General features: G+C 37.4%; 2 protein-coding genes across 4 annotated transcripts in view; one reads left to right on the top strand and one right to left on the bottom strand.

The window, feature by feature from the left end:
• Positions 1-18,573, bottom strand: part of FAIM (Fas apoptotic inhibitory molecule) — a 118,611-nt gene that overhangs the window by 40,246 nt on the left and 59,792 nt on the right. The gene's annotated exons all lie outside the window — the stretch shown is intronic.
• PIK3CB (phosphatidylinositol-4,5-bisphosphate 3-kinase catalytic subunit beta) overlaps positions 1-18,573 on the top strand; it is a 203,053-nt gene that overhangs the window by 153,200 nt on the left and 31,280 nt on the right. For all 3 annotated transcript variants that reach the window (XM_035704803.2, XM_025449126.3, XM_035704804.2), the window contains 2 exons: positions 3,042-3,185; positions 4,410-4,509. In XM_035704803.2, the coding sequence (XP_035560696.1) occupies positions 3,042-3,185; positions 4,410-4,509 (244 nt within the window). The remainder of the gene's footprint in view (positions 1-3,041; positions 3,186-4,409; positions 4,510-18,573) is intronic.

The raw sequence follows: 18,573 nt of genomic DNA, 5'->3' as shown, positions 1-18,573 counted from the left end.
TTTACTCTCTATTTTAAAACAAAACCCAGGGGCAGCCCAGGTGGCTCAGCAGTTTAGTGCCACCTTTGGCCCAGGGTATGATTCTGGAGACCCGGGATCGAGTCCCGCGTCGGGCTCCCTGCATGGAGCCTACTTCTCCTTCTGCCTGTGTCTCTTATCTCTCATTCTGTCTGTGTCTCTCATGAATAAATAAATAAAATCTTAAAAACAAAACAAAACCCAGAGACACACAACCAAGATCGCCCTTGGCTTCCATGATTCATTAGAATTCACAGAACTCACATATATTCATATTTTTGGCTATGATTTATTATAGCAAAAGGAGACCGTGTAGAATTGGTAAAGGAAAAAGATTAATGGAGCAAAGACTGTAGAAAACCATGCAGGAGCTTCTAAGAGTTCTTTACCAGTGGAATCACAGTGAATATGCTTAATTTCCTCAGCAACAAGTTGTAACATGTCTGAAATGTTGTCTACTGGGGACGATCCTCAGAGATTTGGTGGCTAGAGTTTTTATTGGGGGCTAGTTACAGAATCACCCTCTGCTTAACACAAAAGCAAAATTCTAGACTCCCAGAAAGAAGATGGATGTTGAGCGTAAACCATACTGTTTGTGAGAACAATTTACCCATGCAAAGCCATTCTTACCTGTTAGGTGGTGAGAAGCCTTCTGAAATCCTTCTTTCCAGATGCAGGCTAAAAGGCCAGTGTTGTAAACAGGCTTTTTTTTAAGGGATAACATTCAGGCCTGCTGTTATGTTAACTCTTTTCTGTCTATCACTCAGAATTAAGAAATGTCAATATTTTGTCATTTTTTAATACTTTTAAGCAAATAGCATTATAGCAAAAGCTGAAGTCCTCATAGTTTTTTTTTTTTTTACCTAATCCTGATTGCTTTCACTTCCCAAAGACAATCATTATCATGCATTTGACCATGTATCCTTTTATACCACATTTTTCTGTTTATACTACATTTTATAACTATAAAAATATAGAGAGGGCAGCCCGGGTGGCTCAGCGGTTTAGCGCCGCCGTCAGCCCATGGCCTGATCCTAAGACCCGGGATCGAGTCCCACATCGGGCTCCCTGCATGGAGCCTGTTTCTCCCTCTGTGTCTTTGCCTCTCTCTCTCCCTGTTTCTCATTAATAAATAAATAAATTAAAAAAAATAGAGTAACACTGTACATTTAAAAATTACACTGATATGTCTTACCATATGTATTATTTTAAATCTTTTTAAAAATTCAGCATAGGTTTTTGAGGTCATTCTCTCTAAACCCTTTTTTTAAATATTTATTTATTTATTTATTTATTTATTTATTTATTTATTCATTCATTTATTTATTTATTTATTTATGATAGTCACAGAGAGAGAGAACGAGGCAGAGACACAGGCAGAGGGGGAAGCAGGCTCCATGCACCGGGAGCCTGATGTGGGATTCGATCCTGGGTCTCCAGGATCGCGCCCTGGGCCAAAGGCAGGAGCCAAACCGCTGCGCCACCCAGGGATCCCTTTCTTTCTAATTACATATAAATATAGTTCATTCCCTTCACTACTCTGAAATATTCTTTCATAGGGATATATCTTATTTACTCCATATTGAGGAACATTTTGTTTTCTCCAGACTTTCCTGTTATAAACAGTGCTACAGTGAACATGCTTGTAGAGTTCTCTTTGGCCAGTACATGTGTGAAAATCTATGAACTTTATTTGAAGAAATGTCATTATTGAGACCGTCTCAGAGAATGGGCATTTTCAGATTTATCTATTTCTAGTCTCAAGAATGAAGATTATACTGTATGGTTATTTGAAAAATAGAAGTTCTCAGAAAATTATGGATACTGTTAATCCTTTTTCTTCTTTTTAAAAGTCATATATGTTTCAGGTCATGTGATGTCCAAAGGAAATACACAAATTCTTCTATAGTTGTTTTTTTAGGGGAGTGAAGTTTGAAGTATAAGGAAAGAGGAAGCCTCCTTCTGTTTCTATACTTCCTTTCTATCTTTTACACCATTTCTAAGTTTTATAAAGGGCATAGATTTTACAATAAACTTTAGATTGTTGAACACTTTTTAAAAATGAGGTTCCTAGTTGCATTGGAGACCTGAGGGGAAGGGGCTACCCAGCCCCCTTTTAGCCAAGTGTTTTTTTTTGTTTGTTTGTTTGTTTTTAATGTATAGATCCCCAGGAGGAGATTGTTGTGCTCTCCATGTTCCATATGGCTAATTCTGATTGACTTTCCTATGATAAATTTTCTACTTCTGAGTATTTTTTTAATGTAGTGCCCTGGGTTTCAGTCCCAGATCTGCATTAGATTTTTTTAACCATTTATTGCCCAAGACTATAGTTAGCAAGTAGGGGACTTGGGATTCCTATCTTACCTGACCATTGGAATTGCCTTTGATGAGAATGTGTTTACATGTGAATGGTTTGGAGATAGGCAGAAAACAGAGAACCACTAACCTTAATTAATTCAGCTTATTTAATTACAATATTATGTTGTATTAATTCAGGGAATCCGTTCCCACTTACACATATACTCATTTCATTATCCTTTAAATAGTTTAAAGTTAATATTTTAATGTTCACTGACTATCTGGGAAAAGGAATTACCTAACCCTAATGATACAGGAAAATAAATTGTTAAATTACTAATGGAATTTTTATTTAAAAAAAAAAACTGGTTGAGAATATAACTTTTCCAGCATGATGAGTAATCAGTATTAAGGTACCTGATTTTATAGAAGCTCTGGGCTGATTATAAATGCAATCATTAATCGTATCAACCTAGGTAATTTAATTGAAATGCCCTATAAACCTGTTCTTTACTTCTTTCCTTTCCATTTCCCCTCCTCCCCACAGGAAATTTTGAGCTTTTTTTGTGTTATTTTAGCAGTGGAATAGTGAATGTAAGCATGCCATAAGCCTGACCCAAAAGGACCACTGTGTTTCAGTAAGTTAGTATTTGATAGCTTGATAGGAAGGGATCTTTTTTTGGCACTGGTTGTTGAGTGACTTATCTGTCTTTTGTTTCTTTTAGTGATGAAGAACTCTCTCAGTATCTTTTACAACTGGTGCAAGTTTTAAAATATGAGCCTTTTCTTGATTGTGCCCTGTCTAGATTCCTATTAGAAAGAGCGCTTGCTAATCGGAGGATAGGGCAGTTTCTATTTTGGCACCTTAGGTAAGTCTTTTTTATTTTTTAATTTGCGTCTACTTCGTGCTTTTGTAAATATAAATCAGAATAACATGCAACATTTAGTCTATCCGTCAGCTGCTGTAGTTGTTCCTGAGCCCTATATAACATTTACACGCTTTTTGATGTCTTCTGTTTCTTCATACTCAATTCTTAATTTTCAGGATTTGGCAAAGTAATTCAGATAAGTGTTCCACCAAGCCTCCTTGATATTTTAACTGAAACTAATAATGTATTGCTATTTTCTAGTCAGGTGTACTTATTGTGTACTTAGAACATATTTGGGCTAAAATCAGATCTGCGGACTCCTTTTGAAAGGCTTTGGTATTAATATCATTGCTACTAACAGGTAGAGGTTTTAAAGTTTTTGTGTAACAGCAGCAACATTTTCAACTGCTTTATTAGGTCATTTTCAGAAATATAGGAGTCTTATTTCAGCGAGTTTATATTGGGGTAAAATCAGGAAGGATAACTAAAATCCTTCTGTTTCTGGGGAAATTGTTGAATCCTCATTTCTGACTCTGTACTCACACATTTTTGTCGTTTTCATCTGGACTTCAGAGTATTAAAATCAGTGATCGTCAGAAAAATATGACTTTCCTCCATTTTAGGTAAACTTCTTAAGAAAAATAAGCTCTGTTTTTTTTTTGATGTTAATTCTGGGGGTTACATTTCTGAATCTTGACTTCCTATTTACTCATAGAGGTTTTTCCTTTCTTTTTTTTAATTAGTCATCTTTTCATACAGTTCAATCTTCCTATTTTTAAGCCCCCCAAGGAATAACAAAACATGGTGTTCCTTCCTTTTTCAAACATGTATGGCATTCTTTAGCTGAAAAAAAAATTGTATAATTGAGGGTTTAGTCAGTTGTATGATATGAGTCAGATCTTTGTGTTTTACTTTATTGTCTTTTAATTGGCAGTATTGCCATTTCAACTGTGAAAATCAAATAAAGTAAGATGTGAAAATTTTGGGTGTTTTGAATAAAAAAAAATAACTAATTACAAAATCACACATGGTTTTGAACTATGGTGTTTAAAGACTTGGGGAGTTGACCATCCCACTAATAGTTGTGAACAAGATCATGTTTCTTCTGTTTTTTGATCAGTATTAAAAGTTTATTTGATAATAGAATATGAAGTTGGTATTTTTATTTGGTGATCTGAAGTGTTTTATAAACAACCCATCTTAATATTATTAACTTATTTGTAGGTCAGAAGTGCATATCCCTGCTGTCTCAGTACAGTTTGGTGTCATCCTTGAAGCATATTGCCGGGGAAGCGTAGGGCACATGAAAGTGCTTTCCAAGCAGGTATCAAGTTTTTTTAATCTTCATGTTCAGCTTGCCACATTGTATTTGATAAATTGTATCATATGGTGTTTCTCATGTTACATTATTTCATAGAGGTTTCAGTAACTAAACCTAATTAATACATTTTTAAATTAAAATTTAAGTCAAGAAGTGAAGTGTCAACAAACTTGGAACATTGAGTGCTCCCCTCAAAATTACTGATTCCTCATAGTATCTGTATTAAAAAACATGCCTTACATTTTAATAGGAAATACTTATTTAGACATGCTTAACAATGGGTTTGATGGTGATGGTGACAAAGGTCATGAAATTTTTAGACCCTGTTTTTTCATATCTCTGAGTTACTCTGTCCAGTTAGTATAGTATTTATGATTCATATATTCTGCATATGTTTTAGTTTGAGATATTTTGACACCTAAGTCCATTGTTGTTGTAGGATCTAGAATTCAGAATCCTCAAGCTGCTTTTTCAAACTATATATATATATATTTATATATGTATATATAGGCCTGCAGTCCCTTATCTTCTTTCCAGGTCTTCATTTTCTAATCATTGCAGGTGATGAGATATTAGTGATATTGATAGGTCAGATATCAAATGCTTATATGCAAGGAAACATACTGAGTGTCTTAAGTATATTACTTTACTCTCCTAATACTGCACCACGGTAGTTGCCAATACTGTCTGGATTTGACAAGGAGGAAAACAGAGGCTGTAAGAGATTAAGTAGCTTGTCTATAATCCCACAACTGTTAAGTGACAGGAATAAGTTTTAAATTTAAGTCTGTCCAGGGCAGCCCGGTGGCGCAGAGGTTTAGCGCCGCCTGCAGCCCAGGGTGTGATCCTGGAGACCCTGGATCGAGTCCCATGTCAGGCTCTCTGCATGGAGCCTGATTCTCCCTCTGCCTGTGTCTCTGCCTCTCTCTCTCTCTCTCTCTCTCTCTGCATTTCTATGAATAAATAAATAAAATCTTTTAAAAAAAATAAATTTAACTCTGTCCAGGTATAAAACTTAACTTTTCTTTTTATTACAGCAGGGATTGTCACAACTTTTTAGCACCACAACTCTCTTTTATAAATCAAAACCTAAACACAGATCCACTGTATAAAAGAGACAACAATGTAATTTTATCAGTATAATGGTGTTTTGAAACTAAAATAAAATATAAGCCATTAAACAGAACCATGAAGCTGTTATACTAAATACAGAATTTCAAAATCTGGGACTATTATTAACAATTGTAGTCTCAGTATCCACTTATTTCTTTTGTTTTGGAGACAATCTTGATTTATACAGCTAAATAATTGCAAATGACGATGGTTTATTTAATTTTTTTAAAAAGATTTTATTTATTTATTCATGAGAGACACACACACAGAGGCAGAGACACAGGCAGAGGGAGAAACAGGCTTCATGCAGGTAGCCTGATGCAGTACTCAATCCCAGGACCCCAGGATCACTACCTGAGCCAAAGGCAGATGGTCAACCACTCAGCTACCCAGGTGTCCCAGTAATGATTGTTTAATAGTTTGCTTGCAAGTGAGGAGCATAACCATGGCCCAGGCTTGATTTGCTGGTCAGTCGTTTGTCCCCTGAAGGTTGAAATGAGAGCATTTCTGGCATCAAAATAAAACAACCCTTCTGTTGTTGAAGCCATTCTGGCTTCATGTCAGCATCCTTCACTGACAGGTAGCAACAGTATGCTTTTGTTCTTGAACAGTAATTTTTCTTGAATTGACTATCCTCTAAATAAACAGAAGAAGGTTTTCTTAATGGTTTAGTATATATTTACTCATAATTTAGTATATGCCAGGGTTTGTGTTAGGTACTGGTAATGTGAAGTGAATATAGTTATGTTATTGTTATCAAGGAGTTTATATCCCATAGAGAAGGTGTACAAATCAGTGATTAAGTGCTATGATAGAAGTGTTGTTAAGGGAATATTATGGAAGCACAAAAGAGAGGCATGTAACCAAATGTAGGACATTAGGGAAGAGTTCACAGTGGAGGTGACGCTTGAAGGTTTTGATGGTCTTAGATGGTGTTAGTTCAGTGAAGAGTGTATTAGTGTTTTACAGAGAAACGGGTGTTTGTGTATGTGTATGGTTGACCCTTGAACAACATAAATTTGAACATGAGTCCATTTATATATACACTGATTTTTTGATACAGTACAGTAAATTATTTTCTCTGTGGTTTTCTTTTTTTTTTTTAAGATTTTATTTATTCGTGAGAGACACAGAGAGACACAGAGAGAGACAGAGAGAGAGAGAGAGAGAGAAAGGCAGAGGCACAGGCAGAGGGAGAAGCAGGTTCTGTGCAGGGAGCCTGATGTGGGACTCAATCCCAGGACTCCAGGATCATGCCCTGGGCTGAAGGCGGCGCTAAAGTCCTGAGCCACTGGGGCTGCCCTCTATGATTTTCTTAATATTTTCTTTCTTCTAGCTTACTTTTTTTGTAAGAATATAATATATGATACAGATAATGTACAAAATATGTTAATTGACAGTTTATGTTATTGGTTAGGCTTCCCGTCAAAAGTAGGCTATTAGTAGTTAAGTTTTTGGGGAGTCAAAAGTTATATGCAGATTTTTGACTGCATGAGGCTGGAGGTGGAGTCAGTACCTATAACCCTTTATTTAAGGGTTAGCTGTATAGAGAGTGAAGCAGAAGAGGACGGTGATGTTGTGATTTATTATAAAGAATTGCTTCTGTGATTACGGAGGCTGAAAAGTCCTGAGATCTTCAATTAAGCAAACCAGGAGAACTGATGCTGAAGTTCTAGTCTGAAAGCAGACAAGCTTAACACCGAAGGAGTTTTATTTAGTTCCAGGCAGGAAAAAAAACCTGTGTGTAGCTCAAGGCACAGACAGGCAGAGTTCCTTCTTAGTTGTTGGAAGGTCTACCTTTTTATTCTATTCATAACTTAACAGGTTCTGATAAGATCCACTCATATTGGGAAGGGCAATCTGCTTCACTCAGTCTACCCATTTGAATGTTTATTTTATCCAAAAACACCCTTACAGACCTACCTAGAATGATGCTGGACCAAATATTTGGGGCACTCTGTGGCCCAGTCAAGTTGTTACCTAAAATTAACCATCACAGATCAACTTGGCATGTATACACAGCTCTGAAAACCATATTTAATTTCTAAATAAAGACTCAAGTTCAGAATTCCCCCTAAGATGATAAAATTACCCAGTACAATAAAAAATACACTAAGCTCTTTCCCAGAACAGGAAGTAATATCCTTGAATGGTGTCTACTTTTCTCCTTGTTTCTCGGTAAATTAAATGGTATGATGTAAAAGTAACACTTAAATACTATGATATAAAGCCAGTATAAAGTCAGTACATCTTATGTTATATGATAAAGGAAAAGAGTGGGAAGGAAACAAAGATTCTCTGTATCTACATATGGCATGCGCATACACACACACAAACATATGCATACCAAAACAAGGAGGAGATACTCATAATAGTTAATCCCATTTCTGTAACCAGTCATGTGGTCATAGCTGGTATTGATTACTACGTTCTTCCAACCCATTCTGTATTCCCTCTGCCTTTAGTAATAAGCATTTCACTGGTGGTTCTTGACCTGCTGGGTTGACCCAAACCTTCATTCTTTTTTTTTTTTTCTTCTTTAAAGATTTTATTTATTTGAGAGAGTGAGACCATGCATACATGGCGAGGGCGGGGGGTGGTGTGCCGAGGCAGAAAGGGAGAGGGATAAGCATACTCTTGGATAAGCACAGGGCTCGATCCTAGGACCCTGAGATCAAGACTGAGCCAGAATTAGCTCCATAACCAACTGAGCCTCCCAAGGAGCCCTCCAAACCTTCATTCTCCCCCACCCCAAACTTTCATTCTTGAAGGGTCCAGGTCATTAGTAGTCCTACCTAAGTTAGCTTGTAATTGTCCATTGGTCTTAATCACAGGACATGGATATACTAAGAAAAGATCTCCTTTATTCTAGACATACTCTTCCTTATATCTATGGAGTAGTAGGCCAATTTCCCCTTGGTATTCATGATCAGTCACTTCAGTCAGTATCATAATGCCCTTCTTCTTATTTTTTTTTTTTTTAAGATTTTATTTATTTATTCATGAGAGGCAGAGACACAGGCAGAGGGAGAAGCAGGCTCCATGCAGGGAGCCGATGTGGGATTCAATCCCGGATCCTGGGATCACACCCTGAGCCGAAGGCAGATGCTCAACCACTGAGACACCCAGGCGACCCTCATAATGCCCTTCTTTACCTGTTGATTCAAGGATATAAGGAGCTTAGAGTGGTTGGAGTCTTCCAGTTCAGTAGAATCATTGCCATGTCTCCCATTGAAATCATTCTTTCTTTCTTCTGAAACTAAGACCTCTGTGCCAGTAAAGCATGAGGGTACAGGAAAAGAAACCAAAAATTTTGCTAGTGAGTTACTAAGGGGTAATGGCAAATGGTACCACTTCCATTTTTAAACCTTGATTTCACGACCATTGAGTCCTGGGAATAAGAGTGTCATATATTAGATGCTGACTCAGAGCGTATATAGTTTTCTGGAGAACTTTGACCAAGTCCTGAAAGGTATTGCCACCTAGCTGGTACTATAAGTTAGTCTTCAAAAGGCCATTTCACTCTTCTCTCAAGCTAGCTATTCAGATTAATAGGGAACATGGTAAGACTAGTGAAAACCATGAACATGCCCCTGTTGTTAACACTTCATTTGCTATGAAATGAGTTTCTTGATCAGAAGCAATGCTGTATGGAATACCATGATGGTGGATAAAGTGTCCTGTGATTCCACCAATGGTAGTTTGGCAGAAACATTGCATGCAAGGAAGGTAAATCCATATCCAAAGTTAAAGTGTCTGTTCCAGTAAGAATAAAATATTGCCCCTTCCATAGTGGAAGCAGTCTAGTGTAATCATCCTATCACCAGATAGTTGGCTGACCATCCCAGGTAAGTGGTGCTATATTGGGATCTCAGTATTAGTCTCTGCTGCTGTCAGAGCAGGCTCTCAATGGTCAGAGACAGGTAGGCTTTAGAGAGTGGAGGTCCATATTGCTGAGCACATGCATAACCTCCATCCCTGCCATCTTGACCACTTTGTTCATGAACCCCTTTTGGTGATGACAGATTTGGTTGGGGAATCTGACTGTATCCACAGAACAAGCCATCCTATCCACTTGATTATAAAAATCCTCTTCCAAAGGCCTCCTTTGGTGAACATCCAGGGAGACACATATCTTTTTTTTTTTTTTCCTTTTTCCTAGCTATTCAGAGAGGATTATTATATATCTCTTCCCCCAGATTTCCTTGTCACTAATTTTCTACTCATGTTCCTTCTGGGTCCCTGACTATGAGCCAAGCTTTGGTCACAGCTCATGAATTGGTATATAATCACATGGCCATTTCTCTTTCCAAGCAAAGTGATCAGTGAAGTGTACTTTCCAAAGTTCTGTATGTATATGACTAGGAAGTTATTAGCAAGGTAGCTACATCTAGCTGATAGAATCTGAATCAGTATATTCAGTCCACTTAGATGAAATCTTTTGTAAAGTTAAAAAATCTCTTCCAGACTTTGCTTTTTGATGCATTGTTTTTTGTCTGATGGAAAAGATTCCCCTGCCTTGATATAGTTTCCAACCTCTCGATCTCATTTGAAGGCCATTTGTTTCCTCACTCTTACCCTATTCATTTCTATACCTCTCTGGTGTCCACTCTTTTATATAAGATCCTTGTAGTAATTTCCAGTTCTGTTACACTTCTCTAACTCATTTGCATTGCCAAAGAAACATCCATAGCTTTTTATGGATTTATATTATATATGCGTAATATATTATTATATTATGATTGCGTTATGATTATTCATTTGTGTTAAAACAGCTATTATCTGATCCTTTTGGAATGCCCATTAATGGTGGTAATAATAGCTAACATTTACTCACCATTTCTTTTTTTTTTTTTTTAAAGATTTTATTTATTCATGATAGTCACACAGAGGGAGACAGAGAGGCAGAGACACAGGCAGAGGGAGAAGCAGGCTCCATGCACCGAGAGCCCGACGTGGGACTCGATCCCGGGTCTCCAGGATCATGCCCCGGGCCAAAGGCAGGCGCCAAACCGCTGCGCCACCCAGGGATCCCTACTCACCATTTCTTATGGGCCATTTATTCTTCACAGCTATATGAAATGAATACTATTAGTCCCCTTAATTTTATAGTCCTCTTAGATATATCTCATACCCATCAATGTCTCTTGTGTTCATGGTTACTGTCCTTGTCCAATCCACTATCTTCTCTCACCTGGATGTCTTCATTAACTTCTTAAATTGCACCCTGTGTTTCCATCTTTACACACACACACACACACACACACACACACCCTTCTCTGCACAGGAGATAAAGTGACATTTTAAAAATGTAGATGTATTACGCCATTTCCATCTTTAAAATCTCTGAAGTAATATTTATTACGTGGAAAATAAAATTCAAAATTATTTCAACTATCTAATTAGCTTTATTAAATGATTTATGAATTGGGCAGTGTCCCACCTAGCTAATCTAGTAAAGGGGACTTCAAGTTGCAAAATAGACAGATTTTATAGGCCAAAATGGAGTGGGACAATTAGGAAAAGAAATTATTGTTTTAGTAAAGTTACCTTCCCTTAGGAGGAAGGACAGAGAGGGTCTTATTAAATGAATTTCCTCATTTTCCTTTGAGGGGCTGGGAAGGACAGATTACCTTATTGATGCTGACCAGAAAATTCCTGACTGTTATGACCACACTTCTGGGGCAGGGGCAGGAGGCACCTGGGTGGTTCAGTTACTTAAGCATCCAACTCTCTTAATTTCAGCTCAGATCATGATCTCAGGGTAGTAAGATCAACTTTGTGTTGGGCTCTGTGCTTAGCATGGAGTCTGCTTGGGATTCTCTTTCTCCCTCTTGCTCCTCTCTGTACTCATGTGCATGTGCTCTGTCTCTCAAAATAAATAAATAAAATCTTAAAAAAAAAAAAAGAAAGAGAAAGAAAAGGGGGCACCTGAGTGGCACAGTCAATTAACTGGCCAACTCTTGGTTTTGGCTCAGGTCATGATCTTGGGGTTGTGAGATTGAGCCCTGTGTAGGGCTCTGTGCTCAACATTGAGTCTTTGAGTTTTTCTTGCCCTCTCCCTCTGCACCTTCCCCCTCCCTGCTCTTTCTCTCTTTCTCAAATAAATTAATTAATTAAAAAAAAATAAAAGACTTCACTTTGGGGGAAGCTTGAAATTGCAATTAAGGTTAAGTATTAAGCCCCAGCTTGGTGACTTGGCCTAGCATTTGAGGCCTGTCAGTTTCTTTTAACATTTCCATTTTGATCAGGCTCTCTGCTTAATGTAAAGATATGATCAAAATTTAAAGTATTAGTTCCACTATCAGATACTGTTCTGAAGTTCTTGAAGTTTTTATTGTTTCTTTTATATGGTATCCATTATCCATAGATTAGGATATTTTTGCTTAATCCCTATGGTATTCATAGGTTAGAAGTCAGTCATTCTCTTTCTTCTTCTTCTTCTTTTTTTTTTTTCTTTTTGACATTCCAGTCCTTGATGCTTAGTGGCTAACAAATACACATTTAAAATTTGTGAGAAAATACAATGTACCAGAGAGATTATTATGATAACTATAAGTAGGATAATTCCCAGTGTTTGGAGTGCATTTTGGAGCTATGGTCCCCAAGACCCAAACCAGTCAAGGAAAGACCCTGTTGAAGGAGTTACCCTTTTAAGCCAAGTAGCTTGATCTGTGGTCTGATATAACTGAATTTCAGCTTCCTAAGAAATGTTAATCCCAGATATAGCAAGTAGTGTTGGTCACAGCAGAGATACCTCCTTGCTCAGCTAAAAGGTAATTGAAGACTGTTCTACTATCAAGAACAGCTTTGGCTAAGGAGTCTAAGGATGATTGTTGGGCCTCTGTTGCTTTAGCAGCAGATTCTGCAGTACTTTTCAAGAGTTGAGAAGAAGTTCCTGATCATAGACTCATTTACATTTATTCCTAACCAGGGAAGTAGGGACCTGCCAAGAGGAATGAATCCTGAATCATGAAAGCCTCCTGGCAAGTCCTTTCTAACTCAACAATGTAACTTCAGAGGAGTCACCCAATGAGATGTCTTATTTTGTCTGTGAAAAGTTAGGGGCCCAGTTAGATTTTCTCCTTGCCTGAAATAAAAGGCTATTGTAAATTCCAGAGTTTACCTCCCTTAAGCAGTGGCCTGGGGAGAAAGAGATGAGGGCATTTTCTTTCCAGGGTAATGCCAGAGTAAAAGAAAGGAGAAAGAGAAAAGGTTCCTGTTCAGTTAAAATTTATAGTCTTGATCTGTCATCTTGGGCAGAAGCAGTCTGCCTTGACATCAGCTACTTCGCTTCCTCATCAATTTGTCTTAGAAGTTGCCAGCATCTGTCCAGGTTGGAGGTGAACCTCCATTAGCTATGAGTTATATACCCAAGGCTTAATACCTTTTAGTTTTGCAGCAGTGTAGTGGTCAAGAGCACTTGGTAAGGTCCCTTCCAATGAGGCTTGAGGGCTGTCCTCCTCTGATGACATTTCCAGAATAACCAGTCACCAAGCTCTATACTGTGACCAATTGGGATTCAAGAAGTCTTCTTTAACCCATTGATGATAAGCTTGAGCATAAGATATTAGAAATTTATAGTAGCTGGTCTTAATAGCATTGAAACAACAGGGGATCAGCATAAGGCTGTATACCAATTACATTGGCCTGCTGGTGACTGTCACATGTGGAGTAAGTTTGTTTCCTAAAGGGGTAACTACTAACAGTCAGCAACATCAGAGATAATACCGTAGGCAAGGAAATTCCAGTAGTGTAGGCAAGTTTAGAAATTTTAAGTTTCAGAATCCCATTAGTTCTCTGAGCCTTGCCTGATAATTGAAGATGATAGGGACGATATTAATTCTAAGAAGTTTGTGAGGTTTTCATTAACCTCATGTGATTTGTCCAGTGAAGTGGAGGCCTCCATCACTGGATATTGTGGAAGGTATACCACAAGTGGGAAATACATTTCCTCACAATTTCTTGCCACTGTGAGGGCATTAGCCTTGGAGCTTGGGAAAGCTTCAGCCAATCTGGAAAACATATATACAATAACAACATATTGATAACCCATACTAAGTGGCAATTGAATGAAGTCATCTACAGGTGTTCAAAAGGTTCAGAGGGAGGAGGTCTGAGATCTCTGGGAACAAAAATATTTATTCTCAGATTATGGATCTGACAGGTCAGACATTGCTGATAGACTGTGTTTGCTATTTATTTATTTAAGATTTTATTTATTTATTTATGAGAGATACACAGAGAGAGGCAGAGGGAGAATCAGGTTCCCTACATGGAGCCAATGTGGGACTCGATCCCAGGACCCCAGGATCACAACCTGAGCCAAAAGCAGATGCTCAGCCACTGAGCCACCCAAGTACCCCCTGTGTTTGCAGTTTAATAAGAGTGTCTTTACCAATCCCTATTGGTAAAGATGACTTACCAATAAGATGACTTGGGTCATCTTAAATGCATTATGGTGGGTTAAAGAATGCAAAAACTAAAAAAATGGGGTTTGCCAGGGAGTCTGCAAGAACCAAGCAGCCATCTTGGGTTTCCCATAGCCTCAAACTGTTTAACTTAAGAGCTATTGCTTACCCATCTTAATTTTTCTAATTCAGGAGCAGACTGTAGCCATTTTAAAAGTCCATCAGGATGGCAACATTCTGTGAGTAAGGGACAGGTTTTGCAGAAGCAGAATGGATTTTTCCACATGTGCCACAATCTATAGATTGTATTGCTGCTGCTTTTGCATGAATGCTGGGGCATTTCTCTGATACTCAGGTTTAATCCTTTTAGTGTGAACCTCAATTTTAATGACAGCAATTTCAGAACGTAAGGCTATAACAGTAAGAAGATAGTTTACTTTTGCCGTTTTTCATTGGGGTCCCAGAGGATGTCAGAAACCTTTTAAGATAATCAGAATTAAAGTAACAGTATTATACCAGGACATACCAGATTTCTAGGAATTTCACATAATATTTAGAACACAAATACAGCGTACAGAAAGTTTTCTATTGTTTGACAATATTTTCTATGTAATTTAATATATCAAATAAGCCTAATCAGTATAACAGATCCCTTGAAATGTTTCAGGAGGTCCTTTGGAAAAATTCCAAAGTAGTTATAACTGGCTGACCCACTTAGGTGTCCCCCCAAATTTTCTTCCACATCAAAAAGAACATTTTTTTTAAGGTTTTATTTATTTATTCATGAGAGACACAGAGAGAGGCAGAGGAGAAACAGGCTCCCTGCAGGGAGCCCAATGTGGGACTTGATCCCATGACCCCGGTATCACACCCCAAGCGAAAGGCAGATGCTCAACCAAGTGAGCCACCCATGTCTCCCCAAAAAGAACATTTATAATTTGATTTTGGGAAGTTTGTGGGGGAAAAATGTTTTAACGCACTGGGTAAATAGGATCACAAATCATGATGACGCTTAATCATTATCTATTAGCAAAACTTAGCTCTTTTAATATTGAGAAGACTCCGTTTTCTTAAAGAGAGCAACCACAGGAAATTATTTTGATAAAGCACAGTATCTTTATTTTCTAGGCAGATCACTTAAAGATGAAGAAACTTCACAGTCTGTTATCAAAAGTAGATAAAAAATATTTAAAAAACCCAGAAAACCAAATTCTAATTTTACACCAGCTTACTTATGATATTAAAACCTACCCATTCCAGTTTTAGTCCTGACCACACGTAAAATTCCTTTCCAAAGGTTTCTTTTTTCATAAAATATCTACAACTTTTTTCCCCTCAAAAACATTTCTTTTCTCATACTTTCTTTTACCAAAAGCACATTTTGCTTTCTTTGTATATGGAGATGTTTCCCTTATTTCTGTTAGCTTAAATTGCATATATTAATTATAGAATTCTTAATCTTTAGAAACCTTAGTTCCTAGTGAAAACCTAGAAGGAATTATGAACTGTTAACACCAGCATTCTGTAGATTTTTAAGTTTATGAATATGTTTCATAATTTCTAAAGCAAATGCCCTTTTCGGTTTTCCAGTGCACTAACACACCCAAATATCTTTTAGTTTCTCTGTAATAAGCCAAAAGGAGATAAACCTGTATTCAGTAATTAATATTTCAGTATTTTCTTATTTGGAAATGATGTACATACTCAGCAGATTCCCATTATGTAACTTGGCAAAACTGAAGTTTCAAGTTACCAGAGATTTGGGAAGCTATTTTTAAGGTACCTATATTATAAAATATAATTATTGTTAGAAACTTTACTCTTATTTCACTTGTATCTGTTTAAATCATTTGTTCTAAACAGTTATGTTTATTTTACCTATGAAAACTTCATGAGACATTAGACAAAATCATCCGTCATTCTAAGTTATTTTTCAGCTGACAAATTAGAACAGAAATACATGAATTTAGCCAGTAAATTCAGGTAGAATAAAAGTTTTTATCTACATAGGTAGATAGGTGTTGATAACTCTAAAGACATGCCTGTTACCACTCAACAAATGAACTTAAACTTCCCTTAATTTACCAAAAATTATTCTAGAGTTTGTCAACTTGAAAAACTTTTGGGATGGTTTCTATTACATTTCTGAGAATTTTGTGAAGACTAAATTTATGTAAGTGCTTGGTTTTGTTTTTTCTTAAGCTGGAGCTCTTCTACAAATTAATTTTGGCAGTACAGTCTGGAGGTAGAAGAAAATACCACACATTTAAAACATATGTATGGTCACACACACCAGTACAAATTTAAGCAAACAGATAGCTTATAGTTTTAAATTACTACTGTAAATTAGGTATAATAACACAAAACTCACCGTTTATTAAAAAATAGTTGGCTCTAAATTCTTTTTCTGTTAGATGTTCAGGTTACCTACTTAGGGGCTTAAACCTTTTTCTAATACTTGTGGAGAAGAGTCTTAAATTGTGTATGTTCTTTTTTTTTAATAATTTATTTATTGTTGGTGTTCAATTTGCCAACAGACAGAATAACACCCAGTGCTTATCCCGTCAGGTGCCCCCCTCAGTGCCCGTCGCCCATTCACCCCCACCCCCCGCCCTCCTTGTGTATGTTCTTGACTAGTCAAGTTCCAAATGACCTTTTTTCCCCTTTTGATAAAAATTACCTCCCTGAAGTTTACATGTCAAAGAGATGGTCTAATAGAGAGGACTCTGGTAGAACATTTATAATCTCAGAGGCACAGGGAAAAAAAATGCAAGCTCTTCTATTTTGTTCTTTTAAAGTCAGCATTTATAATACTTATAAGCCTACTGAGATAAATAGGTGAGGTTTTGAGTTTGGTAAAAAGTATTACTGGATTTTGAGTTGTTTCTGGAGCAACATCTCTGGCCCTGTAGAGACTAGAGTTGTAAAACAAGGATAGCTTTTTCAGTTCCCCAAAGAATTGGGTTGCTGCTTAAATGATATCAAAGGGTGACACACCTGTCCACCTGTGTTAGAGTGTTTTTCTTTCCCTCTGGTTAAGTGTAGGGGAGAAGGCCAAAAAAAAAAAATTCCTGTCGAGCTTTGAATATTATCTTCTAGTTTGGCCAAATTTCTCATCATAAAGTTATTAAGTCCTTTCAAATATCTTGTCAGGTTTCAACCTTGACAAACAGTTAACTGTTTCTGGCAGTATTAAACAATTCCATTGACCTAAGAGGCATCTTCAGAGTGGATGCAAAAAATATTATCTTCGCAAGATCAGAGTCACTCCTAAAGATAACCAAAAGAAAGAAAAACTTGCATATCTCAAGTGAGCCAAAAGCCAAGCCTTAGGATATAAAACAAGATCAGCAAGAAGGAAACTGTTTTCTCTGGGAGAGAAAGGATCAATAACCACTTGGCCAGGTACTGGAATGAAAGGGACAATGAAATTTTATTTCCCTCTCTTGACTGGGCTCCAGAGGTAATCTGCTTTCAGAATTCTCTCCCTGGGGATCCCTGGGTGGCTCAGCGGTTTGGCACCTGCCTTTGGCCCAGGACGTGGATCCTGGAGTCCTGGGATCAAGTCCCTCATCGGGCTCCCTGCATGGAGCCTGCTTCTCCCTTTGTCTGTGTCTGTGCCACACACACCACCACCACCCCCGCCGCCCCCCCATGTCTATCATGAATAAATGAATAAAATCTTTAAAAAAGAAAAAGAAAAGAAAAACAGAATTCTCTCCCTGGGTTTAAGAAATTCTTTGACTATGGCCCCTTAGTTCAGCCTTTGAGCAAGATATGAAAGATAAAGGAGAATGGGCCTTAGCCTGGTCTTATTTTATAAACTAACTGTTTAATAGTCTCTTTAATGTGGAAAGGCAGTTCAGAGAGGGTTATTAGAATGGATACTCCAAAGAATAGAGGGGAACAGTAGGAATTATGTCAGTCTTATGCCTCAGTCAATAGCCTTTCGTTCCAGTACCTGACCAAGTGGTTATTGATCCTTTCTCTCCCAGAGAAAACAGTCTTATGCCACAGTATCTTTACAAAGATTTAAAACAGTATCTTTTGTTTTAAATACTTTTTCTCTTTAATTTTTCAATAGCCTCTTGTATTTATCCTTTGTTGAAACTATTTTGGAATTTTGAAAGCTTTTAGAGGCTGCTTCATACTCATAAGTGAATATCCCATTCTATTTATTTGAGTTGGGAACACTTGCTTTCAAGTGCATTTCTTTTTAAAGATTTTATTTATTTATTCATGAGAGACTCAGAGAGAGATGTAGGGAAGCAGGTTACCCATGGGGAGCCTGATGTGGGACTCGATCCCAGGCCCCCAGGATCATGACCTGAGCCAAAGGCAGAGATGCTCAATCACTGAGCCACCCAGGTGCCCCTCAAGTGCATTTCTTAAATATTTTCTTTAATTGGAAATTTCCCCATAATGGCCATGATATTTCTAGGTTTTCTTTAGTAAGACTGCCATTTTACTAGCTATCTGAAATTTCCAGGACTGTATTGTGTTGTGTCTCCCAATCGGATGGGGAACCCTAAACATGGGGCAA

Source organism: Canis lupus, chromosome 23, assembly GCF_003254725.2.
Source record: "Canis lupus dingo isolate Sandy chromosome 23, ASM325472v2, whole genome shotgun sequence".
NCBI lineage: Eukaryota > Metazoa > Chordata > Mammalia > Carnivora > Canidae > Canis > Canis lupus.
This window is presented reverse-complemented; position numbering and strand designations above follow the sequence as displayed.